The sequence below is a fragment of the Trichomycterus rosablanca genome, chromosome 13 (genome assembly GCF_030014385.1).
Source record: "Trichomycterus rosablanca isolate fTriRos1 chromosome 13, fTriRos1.hap1, whole genome shotgun sequence".
NCBI lineage: Eukaryota > Metazoa > Chordata > Actinopteri > Siluriformes > Trichomycteridae > Trichomycterus > Trichomycterus rosablanca.
The window spans coordinates 24,810,006-24,825,633 of NC_086000.1; the positions used below are offsets into that span (position 1 = coordinate 24,810,006).

Sequence of the window (15,628 nt, forward strand, 5' to 3'; positions counted from 1 at the left end):
CCAGAATTATTTTTCCAATAATTACTTTGATCTTACTATTTTTCCTTAAGGTCCTGTAAGCAGCTTCTCTTATCAGAGCTGTGAATTTCTCCAGCTCATTTATAGGTACTTTAAGCGTAATAATTGCTTCTCTGACTAATTCCCGTCCTATTCAGCTTTTGTGGACAGCCTCCTCTAAGCAGATTCATGGTTGTGCCATATACTTTGGGGTTTTTTTAATACTGGACTAAATGGTGGCTTGTTTGATGTTCAAAGTTTCAAAAATTCTTTACAACCAAATATTGATTAATACTTTTTAGGACTTTATTTGACACTCATTGGTCTTCATTGTGTTTAAGTATGTTCTTTAACAAATTCTGTGAGCAGTTATACTTATAGAGAATCTTACACTTGATTAAATTTGTGAACTTTATACTGGTTGCACCAGCACTAAGAAGGTTTGTTTTTTTACAGCAATAGGGCTAAACACTTGACATAATCACAACTTGTACATTTTGATTCCCCAGCACACAGTTTTTGGCCTATTTTTGTGTAGATTCATGACTTTCCAGTTTATTTCAATTCCATTAAAGCACTGCAAGAAGTTGGAAGGTAAAAATACTTTTGCAATACATTGTATCTTTTTAGTTAATTGTGAGATTTGACTGAGAGAACCCTTTGTCATAGTGATGTTCCACTAGAAGACTGAACTGTCTTAACCTGCTTCTATAAAAGTAGTAGTATTTCTTTTTAAGCTTTTGGTTTTGCGTCTTGACGGCACTTTTTCTGATGTTGCAATTAGATATGGCTAAGATTGGAAATGACTGTGGTGATAGAACTTCAAACAGAATAGAGCGTCTCTGTTTAATGTCTGCATTGATGGAAATTCCAGAAAGCAAAGAAATTAGCTCTCCTCACGGCTGTTACAGTTTTAGCAGTACATTAACACTGAAATGCAAGGTCTGTCTGCATTACATTGATTACCATAACGTCCATTTTGCTTTAATTACTGTGTGCATGAGCATGTGCAGTTAGCGTGAGTAAGCATTTTAAGATAATTCAGAATCACCAGGCTGCCATTAAGGATCATAGATCCACTCCTATATTGCGAGTCCGACGTGGCTTTTTCCTCCCACTGAAGGAGGAACCGGAGCTTTTCATGACTCACTTGTGGTTGTTGGTAATATGAGGCAGAAAATAATGAAGAAGCAGACCTTGTGCATTACACATGGCTATACATCGTACAGAAGTGAATAACAGACCCCCGGACATTTGTTTCTGATTTTGCTAGAGCATATATTGCATTATAGAGGAGAATGAACTTTTCCTTAGATGCTCGTATTTAAATTACATTATCTGCTGAAACCATGGCTCGCTAACGTCAGAGGTTCCTACTCCGTCATGGAGAGACATATTTTTGTAATTATCCAGCAGGCCATGCCTCAGAATCACTGCATGCTTCAGGCTAAAGGAATCGTTAAAAACTATTTAGTTCTGAGCAAACCAAGCAGTACACTTTCTGTACGGGATAGAAATGCCTACTTCTTCCAGCTTCCAGTGATAAACAGTTCAGATTAAGACCTCATGAAATATCCAAACACTTATTATTGTCACAGAAAGTGTGTTTGGGCATTATAATACGGTTAACAAGCTGCAGATTATGGATCAACATGAGCACTTGCTCAAATGCATGCTTATCAATCTTGAATGCCATGGGATTTTAGCTATGGACTTTTTTTAATTTAATTTTTATTCATTATTTACTTTTAAGTTAAGATTTAGACATTTTGTTACTTACGTATGTTGTTTCAGGCATGCTAGAATAATGAATATTCTGTTCTCCACACTGTGCTGTAATATTTAGTTAAATGCCAGCTCACATTGTCTACTACAGGTTATCGATGAACCAGAAATATGAAAATTGTTCCACACGACTGTTATTGTAAATGTAATTAAGGCATTGTGCTTGGAAAAGAGATCTGTGCAATAACCGTATGCCAGTAATGGATCCAACTGCCATCTAAATACCATTGTATTTATTTCAGTTTATTAAAGCATCATTTTTGCATACAACACTTTCTCTTTCTGTATACAGTTACAGTTATGCATCTACTTTATTTTAGTGGTGATTATCTACTAAATATAGTTGTTTAAACAGTGTGGCTCTGATGAAGTGCAGATATGGGTGTTGGCTGGAACAGAATTCCATGTGAGAGCTACTTAGAACACGGTGTATTTAGAAAACGGTCTAAATGAGTTGCCTGCACATTGATGCTGCCTGTTCCAATTTTTTTGTTAAAATCACATGATCATATTTGTTATAATACTGCTAAAGCTTCTAACAGAACCTATGGAATGCTTATTGTTTAAGGTTTGATGTGTGAACCTGAAGTACAGACAACGTTCATCTAGGTGCCATTGAGATCAGCACTTATCATATTTAAAATACATTTGCAAAAGTTATAAAAGTAAAAAACATTTTTTTAGATTTGTTTAACAGTGCAGTCAAAGTCAAAGTTTCTTTATTGTCAAAACTGCAATATGTACAGGACATACAGAGGATTTAAATTGCATTACTCTCTGACCCATGGTGCAACAATAAACATTAATTAACAATAAACCTAGAATAAAAGAAGAATATAAAAATAGAATAAACACACTAAAGTGCAAATATATATACACTGACACATGAAAATATAGAAGTAAAATGACCATTTGAAAATTATAAAATTAGAGGTCCGATTATTAAAATCTTAGGCATTTAAAGTGGCAATGCAGATTTTGAAGTCTTTGTTAAAACCAGTGTAATTCCAACGGCAGTGCAAAATTATCTGAATCAAAATCGATTATCTATAGCTAGAATAAAGTGATGTGTGCGTTGAAAAGATAATGGGGATGTAAGTTTACAAAGTGCAAGAATTTATTAACTTATCCGTGCGTTACAAATTAAATGTATTATTATTATTATTATTATTATCCGTTGCTATATCATAGTTATGGTTGTGGTTGGTCCTGTGCCACCTGTAGACACTAAGCCCAAGACAGAAATGTTTTTCTCCTAATTTAGTCATATCCAATTACCTGATAGTATTTCGCCTCCTCTGCTGCTGCAGACCTCCACTCCTGACCGAGGGCTGTGTTTAGTATCCCGCCACTTCTTTTTACCTGCATAAGGCTGGTTCATATAACCAAGCATATCTGTGAAGTTGAGGCTTTCTTGACATTTACATTTTCTGCATTTAGCAGACGCTCTTATCCAGAGTGATGTACAAAAGTGCTTCCATAGTCAACATTACCTTACTGTAGGGCCGCTCAGGTGGCGCAGCGGTAAAAACACACGCTGGAACCAGAGCTGGGATCTTGAATACATCGTATCGAATCTCAGCTCTGTCTACCGGCTAAGGCTGAGCGGCCACATGAACAACGATTGGCCTGTTGTTCGGATATGGGCGGGACTAAGCCGGATGGGGTTTCTCTCCCATGACTGGTGCAATTACATCCTCTGCTGGCTGATTGATAGTGCGTGCACAGAGATGAGAAAAGAGTGCTCTCAGGGTGTGTCTCTCCGTACACAACGCTGAGCTGCACTGCACTCGTCAAAGTGTAGGTGAGAAAATGCATACGGCTGCTGCCCACGTGTCGGAGGGGGCGTGGGTTAGCTTCGTTTTCCTCAATCAGAGCAGGGATCGGCATTGGTGGAGAGGAAGCATGATGCAATCGGGCAATTGGACGTACTGAAAGGGAGAAAAAGGAGAGAAAATGCATAAAGAAAATATAAATTAAAAAAAAAACATTACCTTACTGTAGTTTAAGTAGACAACAGTCCAAGAATACAAATCTGCTGAAACCCTTTTAGAACCAAAGGTTAGAGTGTTAGTAAGTACATGTCAGCTTAAGTTGACCAATATCAGTGCCCAGCCACACAACTGCTTACTTGGCTGAATGGGCACAAATTACCACAGACATACTTCAACGTCTTGTGATTAGCGTTCTCAGAAAAATTACTGATCACATAGAGGTCACTTTATTTGAATACAATTTGTTTTTTAAGTGGGATATCCAACAAGCTCATGGTAAGGTGTTCAAGTACTTTTGGTTGTATAGTGTATTTATTGTAGAAATTATTGCATTTAGATATTTTTTCTCCAACATCCAATAGAATCATTGTCCCATTTCATTGTGCATGCGCCATCGATCAGCCAGCAGAGGTCGTAATTCCAGCAGTTGTGAGGAATCTTCTTAGGCATTCCCACCCTCAGACGAGCCAGTTGTGGAGTTTCTTTAAATGTATGTATTTTTAATAACTGTTTAATCCTGTATAACATCATGGTAAGTATGGTGCCATTGGACATAGAATAAAACACACCCTAGATTGGGCATCAATCCACCTCTTGGCGACACCCATGTACACATTCTCATTCACTTGTACTGTTTTCGATGAGGTTAAAAAAAAAAACGAGAAAATGTATGCTGTAGCAGAGAGAACATGCAAACCTTCTCAAGACAGTAAACACAATATGCGGCACCTACTCTACCAGCTTGAAATACTCACTCCATAGGCATTCCAGTGTAACTAACTATAACCATACTTTTTAGTTGGCATAAATGTTAAATAAATGCAGTTAGTGATTTGGCCACCAGATGGCAGTGCACTCCATAGCTCTGTCTGGTTTCATTACAGATAATAAGTCTTACAGTTTTTCTCAGTCGATTTGGTACATTTCTCACATCATGATTTACATTGGCATCACAACAAGTGCATTTCTCAAAACAGTTAGTACAAACAGCAAAACTCAATGAAATACCTGCAAAAGCACGTACCTCACTCAGAATTCTTTGTTTTTGCCTCAAAAGCAAATTTTTATGTCAATCAACTTGTCAGTGCCATCAGAATGTCTAGTCTGTGTGTCATTGCCTATGAACAAGGCAGTAAAAATACTTAGTCATGTTGTCAGTGCAACAGTGTACACTGTAAGTATATTCTGATGGAAACTAACTTAGCTTTTGATTACAAGAACGCTGCACATTTTGTGGCTTATCAATTGAAACGGTACGTGTTACACACAAAATACAAACTTACACAGAAAACAAAGTTACACATGACTGTATGTGGGAGACTGACAGCAAGAAATTGGACTGGAATCAAATTTATACAGTAATATTCTTTTACTGTATTGTTCGCACTGCAGTTTGTTGACAAAAAAAATCAGATAGAAATTCAGGAAAGACAGACAACTGTTTGGCAGCACTCTATAACACAAAGGAAAAACTACAAAATTAGAAACTTACTCTAAACATTCAAAACAACCTGAGACAACAACTTAAGGAATTATAGTGCTTTCTTTTTTATAAATCCTGATGCTCCTCTCTTTTGGGCCACATGTTTTCATCCACGTCACACTGGATATCTTCCCTTGCAATGCAGCGTGGAAAGAATCTCCTGGAGTGCCTAATCCAGCCTCTGCAGGCATCTGCTGTGATATCCTCACAAGCTGCATCCATGGCAGTCAGCAGGTTCATCTGGGTGTGCGGCTGGTGATTGTACACCTTTTATCTCCAGGCTGAGAAGAACTCCTCAATTGGGTTCAGGAATGGGGAGTAGGGTGGGAGGAATTCCACCAGCATTCTATGATAAATGGCAAACCATTGCCTGATGGTGTTAGAGTGGCATGGACTCTCCTACCTCTTCCTCTGTTTTGTCCCCTCAGTCTTCCACCACACAGCCTTACCCCTCTTCTTGGCTGTTCACCCTGTACACAGCCTTGTCTTTCTATTGTGAGACTTTGTGACACTGCAATGTTTTGTGTCTCTATATGTTTGTCAATTGAAGGTTCATGAGATGCACCTCTGACCTATGGTCGAGAGCTGTTTGACCATTGGTTGATCTAAACCTTCACAAATTCCCCCTCTTAACTGAAAGCCAAGATTCACCTGAGAACAATTTTATCAATTTAGGATAAATTACCAAAATTTACCAAAAAACTTTCATAGAAATGTAAAAATTATGCCTGAGAGATTATGACTTCATGTTCAGCACTTTTGCATGTAATGACCTAGGCAATGACCCGAAGCCTAAATGTTTTGGAGGGTGAGACAATTCAACAGACAATCAGTAGAACACATTTTGATAAACATGACATAAGCAATTGATAATGCAAAAAACAGCAGACAATCGTACATGACCATTTGCATGAATGTACAGAAGCATTTGCAAAATGAGAAACACAATGAGAAATGCTATTATGATGTGCATAAGTGACAAGGAGATGTGGATATTGAACAAACAGTTTTGAGAATTTCAATTCTGATCTGAGAAATGAACCAAAGCGACTGAGAAAAACTGTAACATTAACTCAGACCTAAATCCACACAGGTGAAGTTCTCTGTAATGCTGAAACACTACAACCTTATTTAGCCTCAAAGGCTTGTGTGTGTGTTTCATCACTTTTCAGTTCCACAGTACAGTTTATGACTTCACCGGTCCTCTATGTGGCGGTCTCTCTGTGCCAGTGTGACTCCTACTGCAATCCTCTCCCCGTCCACCCATTTTACTTTCCTGCATGCTGTCTCACTCTCTGTTTACACCATAATTAAAACACAGCCTATAAAAGGCAATGGCTGTGTTGCCAGACGCCGTGGTGGGGGTCAGAGCAGAAGGGATAGAAGGGTAATAAATTGCTTTGATGCTGTCCAACACTACAGCCCACATTCTTGAACTGAAGCGGCCCTGCACTGGAGCAGTCAGGAGCCCTTAATCCACCCTGCACTGTTCCAGCTGAGAGAATGTCAAACAAAAGTGACAGACACTCATGAGAAAGTGTCCAGTGTGTTACTAAAATTCATACAGATTTAAGTATGTGTGATTTAATGTATTTATTGTAATGGATTTGTTTTGCCCCTCAAAATACAAATAATATAATAATTGACTGAATTATTGAAGCATTTTTACCTTTATTATTATTGAATTTTATACTATAATAATGGGTTAATATTTAATCTTTCCTGAAAGATGAGCCACTCCAGGATATTCCAGTACTGATTTTGTAACCAAGCTTTGCTTGACTTGGAGATGTGCTTGGGATCACATCATCCAATCATCACCAAGGTTGAGTCTCAACACAGGAGGCATAAAAATACCTTGGTATCTCTGTGAATACATGATGCCAGTGGATAATGATGCCTCAGAGGTTAAGGTACAAGATTAATAATCAGAAGGTTGCAGGTTTGAGTCCCACATCTGCCAGGTTGCCATTGTTGGGTCGTTGAGCAAGGCTCTTAACCCTTATTTGTTTGCAACGAATATGGTCACAATGGTAAGTCACTTTGGATAAATGGCGTAAATGTAAATGATGTTGATCACATGGTCAAAAGAGACATCAGAAAAGCATCCCTACATCATTACTGGCCAACCTCCATGTTTCATCGTGGAGAAAGTATTCTTCTGATTCCTTCTGATTTGTCTTTGTCGGGTCGCTGTACAGTTCACACTACACGACTGAATCTTTTGCACTTGGGAGTCTTTCAGTCGGTGTATATTTCACACTACACGACTGATCGGCGATAGGGGGTTTCACACTACACGATCCATCACCAACTGGAATCACAGGCGAGCTTCTCTGGTCTCCCAAACTACGCTTTGTCACGAAAACAAACGCGAGAAGTGACGAGGGGTTTAATGATACCACGTCCAAAAATGCACGTCAACAAGTAGCGAGTGATCAAAGTGTTTCTGCGCTGATGTGCAGCGTAAATGAATCTGAGTGGATTTGGCAACACAAACAGTATAGATTCTTCTATAGTAAGTTGGAGGTTAATAAATATTTTTGCAATGCAACGTTGGTGTTTTGTAGAGAACGATCAAGTCAGAAATACTGTAAAATGTGTGTGTGTGCCGGTGTATTCTGATATAAACTATATTATCCCCCTCTCCCACCTGTTTACACTCTTCTCTTGCGTTTCCACTCACACTGTATCTTGCGTTCTCATTGGCTGTTCGACACAGCACTCATTGCCAGACGTGCAACTAAGATCAGATATCTGACATGTTAGAAATCTCGATCTGGTCGCCAAGCGCTCGGCGAGCCGGTCGGATGGAGTTGTTGGATAGTTCACACATAGCGACTGAGTGCCGAGTTTTGATCGCTGAGCGAATGCCGAGTTGCTCCCGAGCCGGCAAATCTAGCGCCGACCAGTCGCCGAGCGAAATCTGGCCAAAAATCGTGTAGTGTGAACCAGGCATAAAGTGAACTGGAGATACAAAATTGCCTGTGACTGTGTTTGACATTTAACTCGAACTGATGAATCATCTGTAACCTGTAACTAACAATCATGTCATTAATGTTAAACATGACATTAAAATCCTACTAAACAAACAATATTAAGATAAGATAAGATTCCTTTATTGATCCCCATGGGGTATATTCGAGTATTACAGCAGCTCCAGTACAGAGTAAGTACAGTAAATAGAGTATATAGAACTAGAGTACTGTAGAATAAAATATAAATAAATAATAAATAAAATAATAATAAAAATTATTCTGATCAGAGGCCTCACCTTTTTTGTGCCAAACAAACCGCTGATCCACATGGAAGATCCAGTTCCAGTTTTGATTTGTCACTCCATAGAACTGTCCTTGAACTACCAAGTCTATCTAAATTACTTCTGGTGTATTCCAGTAGATCATTCCTGTGCCTCTTGGTCAAGACTGGGGCACGTTTTGGAATCTAGCACTAAAGGTTTCCACTAATACATCTGTCCCAACCTTCATCATGTCTGAAGTAAATTAAGGGTGATTATTGAGTTCCTTATGGTTTAATCATGTTGTAAGTCAACTTTAGGTTATAAAGACCTAGAAGTAAATTTGCGTGTTCTCCCCGTGTCTGTGTGGGTTTACTCCGGGTGCTCCGGTTTCCTCCCACAGTCCAAATACATGCAAGTGAGGTAAATTGGAGATACAAAATTGTCCATGACTGTGTTTGATATAACCTTGTGAACTGATGAATCTTGTGTAATGAGTAACTATCATTCCTGTCATGAATGTAACCAAAGTGTAAAACATGGCGTTAAAATCCTAATGAAGAAACAAACAAACAAAGTTGTGACATAGCTGTATCAACAAAATATCCTGCTACTCTTTACTTTGTTCATTTGCTGCATCTTTCAATTGATAAATAATTTTAAAGCAAATCTAGCTCTGCAGTTTAGAGTTATAAGTCCTTATTTTCTTTTAATTGTTGAATAGCAGCTATACAGTCAGTAAGCAAGTAAACATTTACTGTTTTATTACATTAAAAGTATGAAAATCTAGTGCTTGCTTTTGAAAAGGATGTTGGCCAAGGATAGTTGGAGTACCACATGGGGGAGCTTCATGTACCACCAGTGCTACTTCTGCCACAGTTTAGAAACCGTTTATATTAACAATGGACGATATAGAAACTGCATCCCCGTGGAAAATGCGTTGCACAGTTTGGACAAGGGTTCTGTCCAAATCCGCAATCACATGGCTGAATAGTGCTAACATTAGGTTAAAACGTTACCCCGATAACAGGGGACTAATGATGTAGGACGGATGCGTAGTGAGGAGGGGGCTAGGGAAAGTGAGCGTGCTGTGATAATGAACAATCCCGCTGGAGAGGAAAAAGCGGGATTGGAGCAGTGAGTGACGTTTACTGGTGGGTGGAAGGAAGGAAGGAGGGAGAGAGAGACGGAGCCTCACTTACTCTCTCACACAGCTACCAGCACTGTTGCTGCTGCTGCTGCTGCTGCTGCTAGACTCCATTAGCTTCAGCCCTCAGGACGCGCTTCCCTGGGACTAAAGTTGGACCAAATTTGGTTGTAAATGTTCTCCATGAGAGAATTAAAAACGCATTTCGGAAAGGAAAGTGGTTTAACCGGAGCTCTCGCTCAGCTGGAAGTTTAAAGCGACACTTTGGGATTCGAGTGAACGTTAAAGCGAACTCGCCAAGGTGAGTGCACTTCATTGTAATGTTGTCTCTCTCACAGGACTTTCACTTTATAGCTGTCTGGGTGATAAATGAACAGATTAGCGTTGGTCAGTTTGAAACAGTGTGCTTATATGTAGTGTTAAAGTGTATTTTATTTAACATAAACGCGCTTTACCGAGTTCAGCAGAGTTTTCATTAGACTGCTTACGTAAGCAGCCATACTCCCAGAATTAGCGTTACCGTTACACATAACCTAAGTTCACAGTGTTCCGCACAGCTCAAATTTATCGTCGAGTTTTGTTATAAATATATCACATAAAGGTCAGTGAAACAACACATTAAAATTGTCATTACTTTAGCTTGTCTGTAAAAGTAATGTTTAAAACAACCGATTTTACTAATTTGGCCATACACGCCTGGATGAAACTGGGCTATTCAGTTCATCATACTTCATTTCTAATCACGATTTTTGGATCCATGTATGTATAAACCCAAACTCACTTGTGGTCAGACACAACCATCTAATTAAAATAATGTTTAAAAATCGTTAAATTGCATTGATCTGATGGAATATAAAGTTTTCTACATGACATGACCAGACTTTTAAGGGCTAAAATCATCATTGAAACTCTCAATGAGTCTCTCATCATGTGGATAAACAGTAAAAACACATTTAGTAGCTTATTTAATTATTTTTTATTAAATGTTAAGAAATAAATTGTCAGCACTATGTCAACTTTTAAAATACATTTTTTTCAATTTATTTATTTTTACTATATGCTTCATTCTGGGCAGAGTTAAGGTGGGTCTGAACATATTGGGTGGAATACACCCGGGACATAGAAGTAATTTACTAAAGGGTGACAGACTCACTTATCCACCCAGGAGCAATTTAGAGTAGCCAATCCATTTTCTGCATGGGTTGACCAGAGTACTTGGAGAAAACCCCAGTAGACATGGCATGAACCAGTGGGTGTCCACTTAACCTGCTGCACTGTATCCAGATAAAAGACCCTTTAATTAATATTAACACATTTTCCTTAAAATGTCTGAATTCATCAGATATATTGAGCATTTAATCACCACCTTTCCATTGAAGTTTTAGCCATTTAAAGTTAAATAAATTGAAGGATGATTCGTATTGGTTTGGAAAATCAAAGATTTTTATTTAAAGCCAATAACTGTTGATTGGATGGATTTTTTGCTGAGAATAATTTTTTTACTCATATAATTATTCAGATTAATTAATGACAGACCCCTGATGGAAGGTCTCCAGGTTACATGTAGATTTGAATATATGTCTGATTTTGTTTTGTGACTAGGAGTCAGTTGTATGTTGATAAATATATCAATATACACCGACCAGGCATAACATTATGACCACTGACAGGTGAAGTGAATAACACTGATTATCTCTTCATCACGGCACATGTTAGTGGGTGGGATGTATTAGGACGCAAGTGAACATTTTATCCTTAAAGCTGATGTGTTAGAAGCAGAAAAATGAGGATTTGAGTGAGTTTGACAAGGGCCAAATCGTGATGGCAAGACGACTGGGTCGGAGCATCTCCAAAACTGCAGCTCTTGTGGGGTGTTCCCGGTCTGCAGTGATCATTATCTATCAAAAGTGGTCCAAAGAAGGAACAGTGGTAAACTGGCGACAGGGTCATGGGCAGCCAAGGCTCATTGATGCACATAGGGAGTGAAGGCTGGCATGTGTGGCATCCAACAGACGAGCTACTGTAGCTCAAATTGCTGAAGAAGTTAATGCTGGTTCTGATTGAAAGGTGTCAGAATACACAGTGCATCACAGTTTGTTGTGTATGGGGCAGCAAAAGGGGGACCAACACAGTATTAGGAAGGTGGCTATAATGTTATGCTTGATCGGTGTAAATGTGCAATAATGTCTTGATCAGAGGCGAAATAAGTGCTGTATTTTGTTGCTAAATTGACCCAAGGATTGCTCACTTTCACCTATTGACAATAGCAGCCCATCCAACTTCTGTGTGTTTTTTAAGACATGAAAAGTTGTTACCTGGAGGAAACAAATCATGGGTAGCATGTGCCCCACTGGTACACCACTGGGTGGTAAAGTCAGTCTAACAAACAAGTTTTCAGTCTGTGGACCAGTTGTGGACTGTGGCACGTGTACGTGCATCACATAGGCCCAGTATTTCTATAGATTTTAACTGATAACTGTTTCTAATTAATAGTAAACTGTCAAGCTTAATTATTCATTATACTCAGTGCCGTCAAGACGATTCTGACTCCTGGCGACCACGAGGATAGCATTTCTCCAGAATATCATGTCTTCTGTTTGGGTCTTCAGGCTTCTAGCATGAGTAACAGATTAGCAGTCTTAACTCTGTGCGTTCATGTTTGTGGAGAGATTTGCAGCTTTGCTCTAAATTCAGTTCAAGCATCAGCTGTTGGAAAGGAATTTAAATGGAATTTTGACTAAGCAATGACTTATTTGTTGGTTTTTGTTATTTCGGTTTCGGTTATTTATTAACATTGCTAGTTGTAACACAGCTGATCAAAATGTTAAGTATTACAGACACTTCTCATTATTGCTAAAGCCTTTCTTTGTTGTTCATTAATCAAAGTTTACCTAACTGATTGTACTCTCTGAGAAGCTCTGACAAGTCAATTTGACATTGTGACATTGTTCAGATTTATTTATCAATTTTTACAACTTAGAAATGTACACAGTCAAACAGTCATGTGATAAATTGTTTACCCCACTAAACGAAAAATCCATATTGCAGTAATGATAAACATACTGGAATGTTCTAATACATGATACAATGTATGACTACCTGCATTTCCCAGGTTCCTTTTTGCTGACGTTGTGTGTAGTTTATGCTACCACATAATGTTTGGGAGATTCAAATGATGATTTCATTTAATACAATTTAAATCTATTAGGCAATTATTTTTTACTAGCTTTGGTTCTTATGCCATAATAGTAGCTTACATAGTAGCCTGCATATTTTGTGTACTTTCTTAGGCTTCTCTACCTCTAGAGCCTTTAACATCACATGAACTAAGCGACTTGACAATAGCTTTAATTATTTTTTAAGGATATGGCCCTGGACGGTATACGGATGCCTGACGGCTGCTATGCCGATGGCACATGGGAACTGAAGATGCATGTGACCGATCTAAACAAGGACGTCTCTCTGAGAGTCACTGGAGAAATCCACATTGGTGGAGTCATGCTGAAGCTTGTAGAGAAACTTGGTAAGTACGCAGAGTTACTGGTATAGGCCACCACAGGGCTGGTCATATGGCTTTATGAATGCTATGCTATGGAGTGCTATGACTTCAGCACTGTATTACTCATATGTGTATTTGTGTATTACATATGATATTTTGCTGATTAATGACATTGGAATGTTACAGTTGGCATCCGACACAAATGTGTTAAACATGGCGTTAAAATCCAAACAAACAAACGAATAGTTGGCATCCTATGGGACCAGAAAACAAATTTAAGGATTTCTATTGGTAATGTGTTTGTTCTGTCACAACTGAATACAGTTTTTGACTGTGGTGTGTTTGTGCCAATTCGTGGCGGATGATTTGCCAACCAACAACCTGGCAGTGTTTGTATCAGTAAGGTCAGGATGGAAGCTTTGTCAATTATTAATCCTTCAGAGGAAGAATTTGTAGAGAGAACATTTGTGTGGAACTGACTTTTCTTCTCTGTTTTATACCTCATGGTTTTTAACTTTAAATTCAGAAGAGGGTTATCATATTGACCACTGCTGTTCTGTACTTTTATATTAGCTTTATATTAGTTTTGAGCCAACACAACTAATGGCTGTGGGTAAACTAATGGTTGTCAACTTTGACAAAACCTTTGAGAGCAGAATATCTTTTTGATTTAACTGTATTTACATGAACCTAAGCAAATCAAGTGTTTGGATCCATCAAGTAAGACTGAACTATATAATTGCATATCTAAATTGTGCTAAATATTGTTAAACTTTTAAATATGTTACCATGCTTTACCAATACTTTTTTTTTTTATTTACAGTGTTTTTTTTTTTTTTTTTATATATTTTATTTGGATAGAGAAAAACAATATAAGACCAAGGAACCCGGTAAAATAGAACTAATGACATACAGCTGTTTTATTCTTTGAGTTGGTGCTTGGACAATGTTCGAGGCAGCTGAATGTGTTTAAATGTGGGCACTAACTGGGCACTTTTGTAAAGATACGCTCATAGACACTCATGACTAGTGTTGCTTTGACTAATAGTGACATTAACTCCTTCCAGCCAGACAGCAGAGCTAGTTTTGCTCTCTTGGTATTGGGGCAACATTTGAATACAGATTTTTTTTATAGGGAGCACCAAACTGAAGGATGGTGGCCTGGTGGTAAAGTTTTGCTGGCACTTTGCTAGCAAAACTAAATATGATATTTATTGCATATTCTGTAACACACTTGGCTTTTAAGCTTTGTGATGTGATGTTTGTAGCATATTGTTAATTAAGTTAATTAGATTATTACTTGGTGCATGGCAACTTAATTGAAATCTGTGTAATATGTTGGAGCAAGTTAGAATAGGAAGTTTTTCATCCACCAGTACATTACATAGTGATTTGTTGCACACTCTAGTGGCGCAGTGGTACAATATGCAACCTGCAACTGCCGAGATCCAGTGTTCGAATTGCAGTGGTTCTGTGGGTTGGTTGAGCAGAAGGGGTCTAAAGGGGTGGACTGTCCAACAGCCCTGCAATGGGAGGTTTATCTGTCAGTGTGCTCTCCCCAAACCCGGGTAAAAATAAGAAGAGTTGCGGCGTCTGGTGTAAAACTACGCCAAATCACATATGCACACCAGAATGCTTCTCTCTGGCCACCCAGTAAGTAAGAAGGATATTTAATACTTAATTGTAAGATTTGAGAAAATCTCCCAGTAAAAGAACCATGGTCATGTGTAAGAGGGTCAATGACTTAATGAGGTTCTCGATGAGTAGAAGTGCTGGTAAGTAATGGGAAGTCCTTTTTTGTTCCCCCATCTTCCAGTTTATTACTTTCTTTTAATCTTTCCCTCTTCTAACGTTGCAGTCTTGTGCCCTTGTGATGTTCCTTTGATAGCTTTGTCCACTCAGTCAGGCTCTGACACACACAGCATGTCTAATCTCTGTCTGTGGTATTGTGTTCTGTCCCATTGATACTTTCAACATGTGCGTAAGGTTATAAAGAATTGTAATGAAACGTTGCTGATCTAGCTGTATGTTGTTTTTGGTTTATACTGTTTTTTTGCTTCATGCTTTTAAGAGACCATGTGTGAACATGGTAAATCTATTCACGTAACATCTTTGATCTTCCCTTCCCCCACTATATTTCTCAGCAATGCTACAGAAGGTCTTAATGGATTAAAATGCCAGGAAAGTGCTTTATTGATTATACTGGTCATTTCCGCCAGTTCTTTTTAGAGGAGCGTTATTTAAGATTTAATGATGAGCAAGAAGCACCTGCAGTGCAGTCAAAACATTTCCATCAAGAACATCACCATATATTATTTTCTGGTAATATTCTGATCTTGTCATGATACAGCTATAAATTTTGCTAGCCTGGTGTCATACATACAGATGTGAAATTTTTTTTAAATCTTATGCCGGTTTTAGAATGTAATTGTAATGAAAGTCTTATTTTTACCCAGGCATGTAGATCGATCATTATAAATAAAAT

At 38.3% G+C, this 15,628-nt stretch overlaps 1 protein-coding gene across 5 annotated transcripts in view; it reads left to right on the forward strand.

The window, feature by feature from the left end:
- Positions 1-9,758: 9,758 nt before the first annotated feature.
- The window catches only part of fermt2 (FERM domain containing kindlin 2), a 63,757-nt gene continuing 57,887 nt past the window's right edge, over positions 9,759-15,628 (forward strand). For all 5 annotated transcript variants that reach the window (XM_063007001.1, XM_063007002.1, XM_063007003.1 and 2 more), the window contains exons 1-2: positions 9,759-9,945; positions 13,008-13,167. In XM_063007001.1, the coding sequence (XP_062863071.1) occupies positions 13,011-13,167 (157 nt within the window). In that variant the 5' untranslated portion in view covers positions 9,759-9,945; positions 13,008-13,010. The remainder of the gene's footprint in view (positions 9,946-13,007; positions 13,168-15,628) is intronic.